We start from the raw sequence: 15,658 nt of genomic DNA, 5'->3' as shown, positions 1-15,658 counted from the left end.
AAGCTGCACCAGCAGCCAGCTGGTACTCATTTACAGCTGAATAAACTGGAGCAGTGTCAAATGAAGTGCCTTGCTCAAGAACTCAATGTGCTACTTGATCCTGGAATTGAATTTAAAACTTTATAATCTCTGAACCCTGACCACAAAACCATAAACCTTCACAATATGAAGAGAGGTTAACCCTTTAGCATCCATATTCTGTTAAATCTACCATCATCATCATCATCATCGGTTAACGTCCGCTTTCCATGCTAGCATGGGTTGGACGATTTGACTGAAGACTGGCGAAACCAGATGGCTGCACCAGGCTCCAAACTTGATCTGGCAGAATTTCTACAGCTGGATGCCCTTCCTAACGCCAATCATTCTGAGAGTGTAGTGGGTGCTTTTATGTGCCACCGGCATGAGGGCCAGTCAGGTGGTACTGGCAACAGTCACGCTCAAATGGTGCCACCTGCACAGGAGCCAGTCCAGCGGCACTGGCAACGACCTTGCTCGAATGTTTTTTCACATGTCAACGGCACAAGTGCCAGTAAGGCGATGCTGGTAACGATCACGCCCAAATGGTGCTTTTTACGTGCCACTGGCACGGATTCACATTGTTTATGAATTAATCATGCATTGTCTTACAACTTTCAGATTTTTGTAACCCAACTGTTAGTTTTTTAGAATGATATTGTAGGGTAGGTGTGAAGGGCTGGATCTGGCCTGTTTGAACATAAAACAGGTAGAATATTTTGGCCAGATATAACCAGTTTAAATGCTAAAGGGCTAAAAGAAAAGAAGTTATGTGAATGTAAAAATACAGAAGCAAATGAACTTGTTTCTAAAATTAACATTCTAAAATCCGCCAAGACTACCTTCTGTGTGTGTGTTGTGTGTGTGTGTGTGTGTATATATATATATATATATCATCATCATCATCAACATTTGATATCTGTTGTCCATGCTGGCATGGGTTGGATGGTTTGACTGGGCTGGCATGCTGCACCAGACTCTAGTCTGATCTGGCATGGTTTTCTATGGCTGGATGCCCTTCTTAATGCCAACCACTCTGAGAGTGTAATGGATGCTTTTACATGCCACCGGCATGTCACTGGGGTGCTTTTACGTGCCACCAGCATGGGTACCAATTTGTGTGACACTAGTATCTGCCATGACTGTGAGTTTGCTCGGCTTGATGCATCTTCTTCTTAAGCATGACGTAATGCCAAAGGTCTTGGTCATCACCTCCATGAAGCCCAACACTTGAAAGGAACTCAGCCACTTTGCCTCCATGAGGCCCAGGAACTGTTGCAAGCAAGGGTAGGGGCTCTTTGAACTTTGCCCATCCTAATCCTACTCTTACAGCTACACTCTCGGAACATCCACCTCCACTTGTTCACCTAGATAACAGAAGCTATCTACTACCTCTAGCATACCCCACTGGCAGTTGATGGAGTCTTTTTTCTGTCCATTTTCAGCATTTATTGTACCTGTGCAACTTCTGCATATAAAAGCTTGTTTCCCTATATATATATATATATATATATATATATATATATAGCTTGTTTCCCTATATATATATAGGTGCAGGAGTGGCTGTGTGGTAAGTAGCTTGCTAACCAACCACATGGTTCCGGGTTCAGTCCCACTGTGTGGCATCTTGGGCAAGTGTCTTCTGCTATAGCCCTGGGCTGACCAATGCCTTGTGAGTGGATTTGGTAGACAGAAACTGAAAGAAGCCTGTCGTATATGTGTATATATATGTATATGTGTTTGTTCCCCTAGCATTGCTTGACAACCGATGCTGGTGTGTTTACGTCCCCGTCACTTAGCGGTTCGGCAAAAGAAACCAATAGAATAAGTACTGGACTTACAAAGAATAAGTCCCGGGGTCAATTTGCTCGACTAAAGGCAGTGCTCCAGCATGGCCGCAGTCAAATGACTGAAACATGTAAAAGAGTAAAAGAGTAAAGAGTATATATATATATATATCATCATCATCGTTTAACGTCCGTTTTCCGTGCTAGCATGGGTTGGACGGTTCAACTGGGGTCTGGGAAGCCAGAAGCCTGCGCCAGGCCCAGTCTGATCTGGCAGTGTTTCTACAGCCGGATGCCCTTCCTAACGCCAACCACTCCGTGAGTGTAGTGGGTGCTTTGTGTGTGTTAGGTACCTATAACTTACAGGTTAGAGGCTCAGCCAAATAAATTGATAGAATAGGTACCATACTTAAAATAAGTACTGGGGTCAGTTTGTTCGACTAAACCCTTCAAGGTGGTACTCCAGTATGGCTGCAGTCCAATGACTGAAAAAAGTAAATGATATAAGTTAAATGATAATATAGTATACACATAATGCATTATATAATATATAAATATATTTATGCACACACACACAATATATTATATATTATATATAATAAATATGAGAGAAACAATAGAATAAAAATCAAAGTTGTGTCTAGATCAATGAGAAACTGTTGTTTCCTAGAGAAAAAGTATTTTCTCTTTTATCATTCTACTATTTGCTTTAATACTCCATCAAACATGAATGTTTCTTTGGTTTCTTTAGTTTTAGAACTGTCCAACACCTGCTCATGTGGAAAGATATTTGTAAAGACCTATCATGTATTTTTTTTTTTTTAGAGTTGTAAGTGATAATAACTAAGTCGGTGAATGCATTTGTAATTAATGATTCTAGTTTGGTGCCTTACTATTTTGGTCGGAGGTGGGGTGTACCAAGTTTTATGAAGTAAACAAGTGCCAGCAACACACTAGGATCAGTTCAATGTGCTATAGAGATATAGACCTCTAAAAACGTGCTTTTCAGGGAGAGAGATATAGTTACCCAAAGAAATTCCTATAAATAGAGAAAAAATATTTGTTGCTTATAAAGCATGTACACACACACACGTGTATATTCAGTATAAACTACATAAGCTGTATTGGTGTAATTTACGGACAAGCAAAAGGTGTAGTGGAATTGCTGTCATAGGCGCAGGAGTGGCTGTGTGGTAAGTAGCTTGTTTACCAACCACATGGTTCTGGGTTCAGTCCCACTGCGTGGCACCTTGGGCAAGTGTCTTCTACTATAGCCTCGGGCTGACCAAAGCCTTGTGAGTGGATTTGGTAGACGGAAACTGAAAGAAGCCCGTCGTATATATGTATATATATATATGTTTGTGTGTCTGTGTTTGTCCCCCTAGCATTGCTTGACAACTGATGCTGGTGTATTTATGTCCCCGTTACTTAGTGATTTGGCAAAAGAGACCTATAGAATAAGTACTGGGCTTACAAAAGAATAAGTCCCGGGGTCGAGTTGCTTGATTAAAGGCGGTGCTCTAGCATGGCCGCAGTCATGTGACTGAAACAAGTAAAAGAGTAAAAGAGAGAGTAAAGAGATTAACAGAGGAAGTAAGCTTTATGTGTGGCAGATGAACTGGAGCAAGGGGTACATGAGCTTACTGGAAAGAGACCCTTCAGATTTGAAGTGGGGATAGATTCTATCAAGCTTAGCCCTTTAGCATTCAGACTACTGTCAAATGTACTGCTTATATATTCACATTATTTCGAATTACTTATGCATTGTTTTGTAGCTTTGAGATTTCAATGCTGTGACTCTTTACTGTAAGAATGACATTGTAGGGTAGGTGTAAGAGATCAGATCTGACTAGCCTGAACATAAAACTGAAAGAGTATTTGGGCTGGATATGGCTGATTTAAATATCCTTTCTACTGTAGGCACAGGGCTTGAAATTTTGGAGGAGGGGCTAAGTTGATCACATTGACCCCAGTACTTGACTGGTACTTAATTTATCAGCCTCGAAAGGATGAAAGGTAAAGTCGACCTCGGTGGAATTTGAACTCAGAGCGTAGCAACAGGTGAAGTACTACTAAGCATTTTGCCTGACATGCTAACAATCCTGCCAGCTCACTGCCTTATGGCTGATTTAAATATTTATTTCGTTACTACCCACAAGGGGCTAAACGCAGAGGGGACAAACAAGGACAGACAAAGGGGTTAAGTCGATTATATCGGCCCCCAGTGCGTAACTGGTACTTAATTTATCGACCCCGAAAAGATGAAAGGCAAAGTCGACCTTGGCGGAATTTGAACTCAGAATGTAGCGGCAGACGAAATACTGCTAAGCATTTCACCTGGCGTGTTAACGTTTCTGCCAGCTCGCCGGCTGATTTAAATATTAATGAGTAAAATGCTTAAGACATGTGTGTGTGTGTGTGTGCATTTGTAGATGCAGATATGGTTGTGTAGTAGAAACTGCATCAAAGCAGACATTGGAGCATCATGCAGTCTTTGGAACCCTTAAGATCTTCTCAAACCTTCCAACTCATGTTAGCGTGTAAAATGGACATTAACCCTTTCGTTACTGTATTTATTTTGAGATGCTCTGTGTTTCTTTCAATTAATCTTAAATCTAACAAAGGATTTAGTAAAATAATTTAGCTATCATTAACCCTTTAGCATTCAAACCGGCCATATCCGGCCAAAATATTTAACCTGTTTTATATTGAACCTGACCAGATCTTGCCTATCACCTCAGCCCTACCATGTCATTCTAAAACTAAAAAGTAACATCACTGAAATCCCTAAACTACAAGATAATGCATGATTAATTCAAACCATTTTAAATAAACAAATATTACATCTGACAGAATAATCTGAACACTAAAGGGTTAAGCTAGTGATAGGAACATAAATTGTGACTAAGGTTTGGTTGAAGATTTTAATGAAAAACTTATGAAAACTAGACATTTGTACTACAGAGCCAGAGCCGGTTTTAGCCGGGTTGGTAATGAAAGGGTTAAAAGATGATGATTGTGTGGGTGTGCGTGTGTGTGTGTGTGTACATTGTTTTCACTTATTTCTTTGTTAGTTAACAGTGAGAAATAACAGTTGCCTATTTCTGTACATTGTCTGTCAGACAGACACGGTGAGTGTAATGGTTAATAATGTCCATAGTCTTCATTTTCATAATTTCAAATTGCATTTTTCAACTCGTACGAAGTTATCTGCCATCAATGTAAACAGACAAGTACAAGTGGCTGCAGACAAAACCACTTTGATTAGATATCAGTGCAGACTGTTAGATTGTTAACAAGCAGACAGAGGAAAAAAAAATGCGTTCTTCGTTTCTGTTTTTGATGAGATGGGTTTTATAAGTGTTTAATTTCTCCAATTGTCATTGATTGTATTCTACATACATGAGTGTATTGATGGCGAGTGTATATATATATATATGTGTGTATATATGCACATACATACATACATGCTTGCACACACATGCATAATCAATACCTGTAGGTTTTTAAGTGTGTTAAGATAATCATTATTGATTTTTTTTTATTATATATATTTCTATTTTTCCTTGGCACAAGGCCATAAATTTGTAAACAAGAAGTTAGAAATAAGCCAAATCAACCCTAGGACATTCTCAGTACTTATTTTATCAAATTCATTGTGATTTGAAACTGGCATATTCTGGGGCAAAAAAAAAAATTTTTTTTAATCATTATTTAGTTTGATATTTTATTTTTCTCTATATATTTGTGTTTTATTTAACTGTTAGGTACAGGTCAACAGTTTAAGAAGTTAGCTTTGCAACCATGTATTTTCAGGCTTGGTTCTACTATGCAGCACCAAAGGTAAATAATGTGTGCACGTATACATACATACATACATAGAAAGGGAAAGAAAGTGGAAGTAAAGAAAGCTTCTGACAAAGCGGGAAGTTTTATAAAAATCTTTACATTTCAGGTGCAGAGGCCCATCTTCAGAAGGAAGCATTTTGGGAAATGTGTAACTGGACATTGTCAGAAGCTTTCTTATTTTCACTTTTCTTTCCCTTCTTCAGTACTACAATGCTTCAAGCAAACTACAACACCCTTATATATATATATATATATATATATATATATATATATATATATATATCATCATCGTTTAGCGTCCGCTTTCCATGCTAGCATGGGTTGGACGGTTCAACTGGGGTCTGGGAAGCCAGAAGGCTGCACCAGGCCCAGTCTGATCTAGCAATATTTCTGCGGCTGGATGCCCTTCCTAACGCCAACCACTCCGTGAGTGTAGTTGGTGCTTTTTACGTGCCACACGAGGCTGGCAAACGGCCACGATCGGATGGTGCTTTTTACGTGCCACCGGCACACACACACACACACACACATATATATATATATATATATATATATATATATGTAGTGAGCGCACATGACCTTGTGGTTAGGGAGTTGCACTCATGGCCTAACAATTGTGATTTCAATTCCTAGACCAGGTGGTGTGTTATGTTCTTGAGCAAAACACATCATCTCGTATTGCTCTACAATCACTTTGGCACCTGACATGTGGTTCACTGTGCACCTGTTCAGACAATGTTGATTTGGAGAGAGTGAGCTAATGTGTGCCACATACATTTGATCACTATAAACAAATTGTGCAGGTCATTCGACAAAGGCTGAACACTCATTCGTCATCTTCAATGGGAGAGTCCATCACATATTGTATATGATTCAAATGTACAGAAAACAAAAGACAAAGACAGGGGAGGGAGCCACAAACATGTGTATTAGTTTGACGCTTGGGAATAATGGAAAAATCTTTGATGTTTCGAGTCTATGCTCTTGAGCAGAAAGGGATGAGAGGAAAAACAATACAGAGAAAAAGAGAAATGTGTCAGGATTAACGGTTTAACATGATTAAATGACTGGAAGAAAGAAATGTATGTGTGTATGCACACACACACACACTTCATTTATTTTATATGCATATATTTGATTTGTGTTCTTTTTTTTCCCCCCCAGTTTTCCATATTTGTTGGAGTAATATTTTTCCTGGAACTCATTGGTGGTATTCTTGGATTTGTTTATAAAGATTGGGTAAGTCCAATGGATTTATTTTCTTGTGTTAAAGCCAGTTCTCATGACTTTAAATGTTTTCTGTAATATTATGCTTAATTAATTGATCCATGTCTTTATGCTAGTACACTGTTTGAAATCCAAATGGATGTAAATGTGGCTGTGAGGTTAAAGCGGTTTTCTTTGCAACCTTATGGTTTTGGGTTCTGTCCTACACTATGGCACTTTGGGACAGTGTCTATTCAATACTTGTCCGAGAACTCTAATTTAATGGTTGGAAACTGTGCAAAAACCTGTCATCATTGTAAACACATTTTCTCATGCTTGTATGTTTTCTTCAGCACAGGTTTTTGTCTCTTGTTCCAATCATTTGGTATCTTCATTATGAGATTCAGTATCATAAGATTCACTTTCATTACTCCTTCTCAAACTTTTCCTTGTCACCCTTCTCTTGGATCTCTTGACTCTTCTTGAGCCAACTGTAATCCTTCATGTACATCACATGTCTGTACCACCTCTTTTTATTTTATTTTAATCTCTTGTATTGGGTTGTCCGGAAAGTTTGTACTGATTTTTAAAGGAAAGAAAAAGGTCAATAAATACTTGCCATTACATTTTTAATCAACCAAATATGAACCATTTTGTTGCACAATGCATCTCCATCTTTCCTTTAACTTGAAAATATCCTCTTCCCAGAATTGAGGTAGTCTCATGGCAAAGAATTCATCAAGGTATCTTTTTATGTCATCCAAGAAATTGAAATTTTTACCATTAAGACTATTCTGCAGAGACCTGAATAAGTGGAAATCTGAAGGAGCACTATCTGGTGAATATGGAGGGTGGAGTAACACATCCCACCTGAGCTGCAGCAATTTTTGCCTGGTTACCAATGAAATGTGCGGTCTTGCATTATCATGTTGGTAAACAACACCCTTCCTGTTGGCTAATTCTGGACATTTCTCTTGAATTGCTGCTTTTAGCTCATCCAGTTGTGTGCAGTATTTCTCAGAATTAATTGTCTGGTTACCTGGGAGAACTCATAGTACAGAATTCCTTTCCAATCCCATCAGACACAAAGCAAGACTTTTTTTAGGATGAAGACCCGCTTTTGGGCTGGCTAAGGTTGGCTCATGTCACTTACTCCAGAATTGCTTTCTCTGAAAATTTCGGTAGATAATCCATTTCTCATCACCTGTCACAATTTGCTTTAAAAAAGGCGTGTTTTCATTCCGTTTATAAATGGAAATGCGATCCAAAAGGTTCTTCTCATTCAATGCATGTAGTACCCAAATATCATAGCGATTTGTGTACCAGGTGCTCATGAACAATGGATTTTGATAGGTTGAGGCTTTCTGCCAATTCTCGAGTTGTGTAATGTGGGTTGTTCTCAATTAATGACTTGATTTGGTCATCATCTGTAGTGGATGGTCTGCCTGATCGCTCTTTATCAATAAGGCTACAATCTCCAGCTCAGAACCTTGCGAACCACTTCTGTACAGTTCTTTCGGATAAAGAAACATCACCGTAAACTGCGTATATTTCTTTGGTTGCTTGTGAGGCACATGGAGGTTTTGCAAGAAATAGGTGACACAGAGGAGATGGAGGAGGTTGCCTCTACCAGTGTGATAAAGGAAATGTTGAGAATGTGGGGGAAACTTTCAGACCTCATTCAAAAGAGACACCCAGGAAAAGTTGCAGCTGGGCATGCGACGAAGCTATTTAATGACACTTGCCTAACTCATTTCAGAAACACTCTGAAAGTGAGGATGAAACAGACCTCATCGGACAGGTTTTTATTGTAAACGTGGAGGCGCAATGGCCCAGTGGTTAGGGCAGCGGACTCGCGGTCATAGGATCGCGGTTTCGATTCCCAGACCGGGCGTTGTGAGTGTTTATTGAGTGAAAACACCTAAAGCTCCATGAGGCTCCAGCAGGGGATGGTGGTGATCCCTGCTGTACTCTTTCACCACAACTTTCTCTCACTCTTACTTCCTGTTTCTGTTGTACCTGTATTTCAAAAGGGCCGGCCTTGTCACTCTCTGTGTCACGCTGAATATCCCCGAGAACTACGTTAAGGGTACACGTGTCTGTGGAGTGCTCAGCCACTTACGCGTTAATTTCACGAGCAGACTATTCCGTTGATTCGGATCAACCGGAACCCTCGTCGTCGTAACCGACGGAGTGCTTCCTTGGTAAACGTCTCTAGATGAAAGTGAAGAAAGCATGGTGAAAAGGGCAAAAATCAGTGAATAAGATTCAGTTATTCAGTTCAGCCTCTCTCCTCCACCTCTTTCAGCATCCTCAAGTTGTTTTGATTTCCAAGGTAAATACTGTATATTATATTTAAGAAAACCAGTTTATTGCCGTACGTTCTATTGTGTTGTTTTTTTTACACAATATTTGTTATTTATAAATATATTTTTCTTATTTAAAAACACATAACAAAAAAATTGTGGTGTTTTTTTGGAGGGCCTGGAACTGATTAATGACATTTCAGTTCATTTCAATGAGGAAATTTAATTTGACATACGAGTAATTTTGAGTTACGAGCTCCGTCATGGAACTAATTAAACTCATAAGTCAAGGTACCACAGTATATATATATGTAGGCACAGGAGTGGCTGTGTGGTAAGTAGCTTGTTTACCAACCACATGGTTCCGGGTTCAGTCCCACTGCGTGACACCTTGGGCAAGTGTCTTCTACTATAGCCTCAGGCCGACCAAAGCCTTGTGAGTGGATTTGGAAGGCGGAAACTGAAAAAAGGCCGTCGTATATATATGTATGTTTGTGTGTCTGTGTTTGTCGTCCCAACATCGCTTGACAACCAATGCTGGTGTGTTTACATCCCTATAACTTAGCAGTTTGGCAAAAGAGACCGATAGAATAAGTACTAGGCTTACAGAGAATAAGTCCTGGGGTCGATTTGCTTGACTAAGGGAGTGCTCCAGCATGTTAATCATAATGAGAGTGTCACTGAAGCTGATGGGAAATATCTATGCTTTATCTATGAGCAGTACTATGAGTCATGAACATATAGAAAAGGGCTGTAGTGGATGTTGGGAATTGAATTTAAAGATAGATGTTGTGAAGAGAAATGGGATGAGGTTGCTGAGTCATGTGCTTAGAAGGATGAAAGTGACTGGGTGTGTGCAGGGTGGTGGTGGAAGAAAACAGAGGGAGGGAAAGATTGGGAAGGACATGGCTAAAAAGATAATGAAGGAGGAATTGAGAGTGAGTGGTTTGGTGAGGGACGTGTAGAAGATAGAACAGCAAGAAGGGGACTGTCATGCCCTCTTCCTTGCAAGACTAACCCTCTGTTTTAGCAGGGAAATTGCTCTGAAAACACTTGTTGAGGTGCTATCAACAGCAATATTAGTGGACTGATGATATCTGATTTGATATGACATAAAGAATAGTAATAAAAGGGGTGGGACAACTTTGCAATTTTTGATTTCCTTGTTACGCGTGTGTGTGTGTATATACCCACATATGCCCATGGAATTGTTAAAATACATTGCTGCTGTTTCAGTTAATATTGCAAATAATGAAAGACGAATTTAGTGGAATAACTGTCACTATTAAACAAATGTTTGGAACATAATCTTTATATATAAAACTAAAGTTGTGTGTGTGTCTGTCTACTCCGATTTAGATTCCTAACTACTCCTACATTTTGCGGTGCAGTTTAACCAAAACCGGGTATCTTATAGTCGTGATTCATATTGAGCCCTTCTGGGTATTAGCGCGCGTCTACGATGAGTCTACGATTTAAAAAAAAATTTACCATCATTTTTTTCATTTTAATGCATTTTTTCGCTATTATATAAGGGAAGTAACTCTCTAAAAATGTCTACGATGAGTCAACGATTAAAAAAAAAAATTACCATCATTTTTTTCCCATTTTTAGTGCATTTTTTTGCTATAACTCTCTAAAAATGCTTATATAGTTATTTCCCTTACAAACCCGAGCAACGCCGGGCGATACTGCTAGTATTGAATAAAATTAACTTTTCTCCTTATTCAGCATTGTTGAAAAGAAAGAAAGAAAGAATAAAATTAAAATAATTTTTTAAAAAATGACAAAAAGTTATGTTATTAAAAAATGAAATAAAATAACTATCAAAAGAAAGCCACCAGAATGCTTAAAATTGAAATTAGAATTTTTACATTTAAACATTTTTCATTTTGATGTGGATTTTAATGATAGCTGTAGTGTGGAAGAATGTTTTTATTTATTCATCAATGCATATTTATTAGTTAGAGAGTTTTGAGACATTTCTTCTTGTAGGTTTAACATTGGGTCACATTTGTGTCTGCACCCCCCCCCACCTCATCCGGTCACCTTTCTTTTCAAACCCAATAAAATTACTGGTATTTATTTTATTTACTACTACCAATACCACCACCTTTCTCAAAGCAAAGAAAATGAATTAGGAACTTATCTAGGTGCAGGCATGGGCGTGTGGTAAGAAGCTTTCTTCCCAACCACATGGTTCTGGGTTCAGTCCCAGTGCACGGCACTTTGGGCAAGTATCTTCTACTATAGCCTCGGGCCAACTAAATCCTTGTGAGAGGATTTGGTAGATGGAAGCTGAAAGAAGCCCGTCGTATATATGTATGTGTGTGTCTTTGTGTCTGTGTTTTCCTCCTCACTGCTTGACAACGGGTGTTGGTGTGTTTATTTCCCCGGAACATTAGTGGTTCAGAAAAAGAGACTGATAGAATAAGTACTAGTCTTCAAAAAACAAAAGATAAATAAATAAAAGTCCTGGGGTGATCTGTTCAGCTAAAACCCCTCAAGGCAGTGCTCCAGCATGGCCACAGTCAAATGATATATATATATATATATATATATATATATATATATATATAGGTGCAGGAGTGGCTGTGTGGTAAGTCGCTTGCTTACCAACCACATAGTTCCAGGTTCAGTCCCACTCCATGGCACCTTGGGCAAGTGTCTTCTACTATAGCCTCAGGCCGACCAAACCTTGTGAGTGAATTTGGTAGATGGAAACTGAAAGAAGCCCAATGTATTTATGTGTGTGTTTGTGTGTCTGTGTTTGTCCCCCCAACATCGCTTGACAACCGATGCTGGTGTGTTTATGTCCCCATAACTTAGCAGTTCAGCAAAAGAGACCGTTAAAATAAGTACTAGGCTTACAAAGAATAAGTCTTGGGGTCGATTTGCTCAACTAAAGGCGGTGCTTCAGCATGGCCACAGTCAAATGACTGAAATAGGTAAAAGTATATATACATATATATATAATTTCAACAATTGAGGGTAAAATTAATTAGTTATTAATCAATTTCACAAGTATTCAGTATGTAAAGGGACCATTTAAGGCGAATTCAAAATATTACATTGTATAAAAGGGCTTAGTAAAATAAATTACTTTGCCACATACTGAACTCATTAGAAATAGCAGCCAAAAAAGATTTTCTAGCCATTTCTAATACTTAAAGAAAATTTCTCTCAGATAGTGTTCACTCAGATAGTGTATTTTGAGTGAACACTATCTGAGAGAAATTTTACATATATATCATCATCATCATCATCATCGTTTAGCGTCCGATGATGATGATGATGATGATATATATGTAAAATTTCTCTCAGATAGTGTTCACTCAAAATACACTATCTGAGTATATATATATATATAAGGTGATAAATAAAAATATATGCATACATACAAACATATATGTACGTACCTACATCTACATGTATATATACATGCATATATAAATAATTATACGTGAGTACAGGACGCGCCCCGCATCATGTTCGTTCCGAGTCGTCGTTTCGGTCCACTTCTTGGTTCCTTTTTTTATTTTATATATATATATATATATCATCATCATCATCATCGTCATCATCGTCGTTTAGCGTCCGTTTTCCATGCTAGCATGGGTTGGACGGTTCTACTGGGGTCTGTGAAGCCAGAAGGCTTCATCAGGCCCAGTCAAATCTGATGATGCCTTCTGGCTTCACAGACCCCAGTAGAACCGTCCAACCCATGCTAATATATATATAGCACTCTTAGACATGCCCATGGTCACTTGGACAGCCTCTGTCACTCACTATGCCGATGATACAAAATTATCATAAGCAATAAAAAGACCAAGATGACGTTGCATGCTTACAGCAGGACCTGAATTCAATATGCAAGTGAACCAAAATAAATAACATGCAGTTTAATGCTGGAAAATTTCAAGCACTGCACTATCAATTCATGAATTCACTATAGCCTGCATATAAAGGACCCAAAGGCACTACAATTCCAGTGTCACAGGCAGTGGTGATCAGTATGTGCAATAATGCATTTTATATGCACATTACCAAGATAGCAGCAAAGTGCAGACAACTGGCAGGATGGATACTGAGGTCCTTGAAGACAAGAGACCAGGAAACTATGTTGACCCTGTGGAGAACCTTTGTTCTCAGGCACCTGGACTACTGCTCCCAGTTATGGTCACCACATAGTGCTAAACTAACAGGCAGTTCAATGTCACTACACTAAAATGATTAAAACAGTGTAGCTGATGAGCTACGGGGATAGGCTGAGAAAATTGCAACTTTACTCCCTGGAGCAAAGGTGTAAGAGATATGCAGTAGTCTACATATGGAAAATGCTAGAGGAGTTAGTACCTAATTTTGGCATTGAGTGTTATAAAAATGCCAGAATTGGCTGCCTTTGTATTGTACCAAAGGTACCAGCCTCTCCATCTAATTTCAGGACCAAGTACTCCAATAGTCTAGGGTTCAAAGCCTACAGAACTGCCATGTCCTGCCACAAAAATTAGGAAATCTGCATAAGGTGGAAGTAGACGTCTTCAAAAAGGAACTAGACATCCTCTTCTCCACAATACTCAAAACGTAAAACCCTTCTCTCCACAATACTGGACCCGACACATGATTCAGATGACAGTAGGTACATATATGTATGTCTGTTCCTTTCTGTTGAAGAGCGTAGGCTTGAAATGTAAAAGAATTTCTCATCTTCCCGAGTGTCAAACTAATACACCTGCTTGTTCTTTATACACATATCTCATCTTTTGTTTTTCTGTAAATTTCAACTATACATATATATATATATAATATATATATATATATATATATATATATATTTATAAATAAGGATAATATCGATATTTAAATATCGATATTATCAAGTGGCCAGCATGGGAAAAATACCATACAAAGGTAATAATTTTTTACAACTAAAAATAAGGGTGTCTGAGAGACACCACCATGCCGAAATAGCCGTCAAATCCCTGACTCTAAAAACCACCTTAAATGTTCATATCGCACCATGAGATAAGACAGAGGGACAAAATAGACCAGCAAAAAATATTACTGAATAATCCAAGATCCTGGATTTCTAGCTTTGCTTTAAATAAGCTTTGCTGTCATCAGTTGAATATATCAGAGCACACACACACACACACACACACACACATATATATATATATATATATATATATAAAGAAGCTTGTGTTTATGTGTGTGTGTGCGCACGTGCGTGTGTGTTTTGTATATATATGTGTGTGTGTCTTCATGTTTGTCCAGTACCGCTTGACAACTGGTGTTGGTGTGTTTACATTCCTGTAACAGCGCTCAGGTAAAGGAGACCAGCAGAATAAGTACTAACGAAATAGGCACTGGGGTTGATTCATTTGACTAAAAATTCTTCAAGGCAGTGCTCCAGCATGGCCGTAGTCTAATGGCTGGAACAAGTAAAAGATAAAAGATATACATGTATATTTGTTATGAATAGGAAGTAGCTAACAGTAAATGAGATACTCGCAACTAAAATGGCATCTTTGCAAATGTCTTTTTGGTTTATATATTTTCCTTACAGTATGAGTTGTTCTTTTGTAGACTTTAGTCATCTCTGCCTGTTTGATAAATGAAAGGAAGACAGTAACATGTATTTTATTATTGCTTAATGTCATATTTATTCTCTCTTCTAATTACGCAATTGGCTTGTTTTAATGTTCTAGAAGTATATTCATATTACAGCTGTGTTGCAGTCATTTCTAGTTGATTTATCTTATTGCAATGAAGTTTCAACTTTTAGTGAGAAATCTGCTTTTAGTATTATATAGCTCATTGCTTGTGCTTGCGTGTGCATGAATGCATATATCGTCATCATCATCATCATTTAACGTCCGCTTTCCATGCTAGCATGGGTTGGACGATTTGACTGAGGTCTGGCGAACCAGATGGTTGCACCAGGCTCCAATCTTGATTTGGCAGAGTTTCTACAGCTGGATGCCCTTCCTAACGCCAACCACTCCGAGAGTGTAGTGGGTGCTTTTACGTGCCACTGGCACGAGGGCCAGTTTTGTGGTACTGGCAACGGCCACACCCAAATGGTGCTTTTTACGTGCCACCTGCACAGGAGCCAGTCCGGTGGCACTGGTGATGTCATCATTGTTTAACGTCCGCGTTCCATGCTAGCATGGGTTGGACGATTTGACTGAGTTCTGGCGAACCAGACTCCAATCTGATTTGGCAGAGTTTCTACAGCTGGATGCCCTTCCTAACGCCAACCTCTCCGAGAGTGTAGTTGGTGCTTTTATGTGCCACCGGCACGAGGGCCAGTTTGGTGGTACTGGCAATGGCCACACCCAAATGGTGCTTTTTACGTGCCACCTGCACAGGAGCCAGTCCAGCAGCACTGGCGGCGACCTCGCTTGAATGTTTCATGTGCCACCAGCACAAGTGCTAGTAAGGCGACGCGGTAATGATCACACTCGAATGGTGTGTATATATATAAAT

The 15,658-nt window shown here is 39.0% G+C and overlaps 1 protein-coding gene across 3 annotated transcripts in view; it reads left to right on the top strand.

Moving 5' to 3' along the window:
- Positions 1-15,658, top strand: part of LOC115212001 (tetraspanin-5-like) — a 181,429-nt gene that overhangs the window by 116,060 nt on the left and 49,711 nt on the right. For all 3 annotated transcript variants that reach the window (XM_029780785.2, XM_029780784.2, XM_036503062.1), the window contains one exon: positions 6,819-6,893. In XM_029780785.2, coding sequence (XP_029636645.1) covers positions 6,819-6,893 — 75 coding nt within the window. The remainder of the gene's footprint in view (positions 1-6,818; positions 6,894-15,658) is intronic.

Source organism: Octopus sinensis, linkage group LG5, assembly GCF_006345805.1.
Source record: "Octopus sinensis linkage group LG5, ASM634580v1, whole genome shotgun sequence".
Taxonomy (NCBI): Eukaryota; Metazoa; Mollusca; class Cephalopoda; order Octopoda; family Octopodidae; genus Octopus; species Octopus sinensis.
The sequence above is the reverse complement of the archived record's forward strand: the minus strand, read 5'-3'. Positions and strand labels throughout refer to the sequence as shown.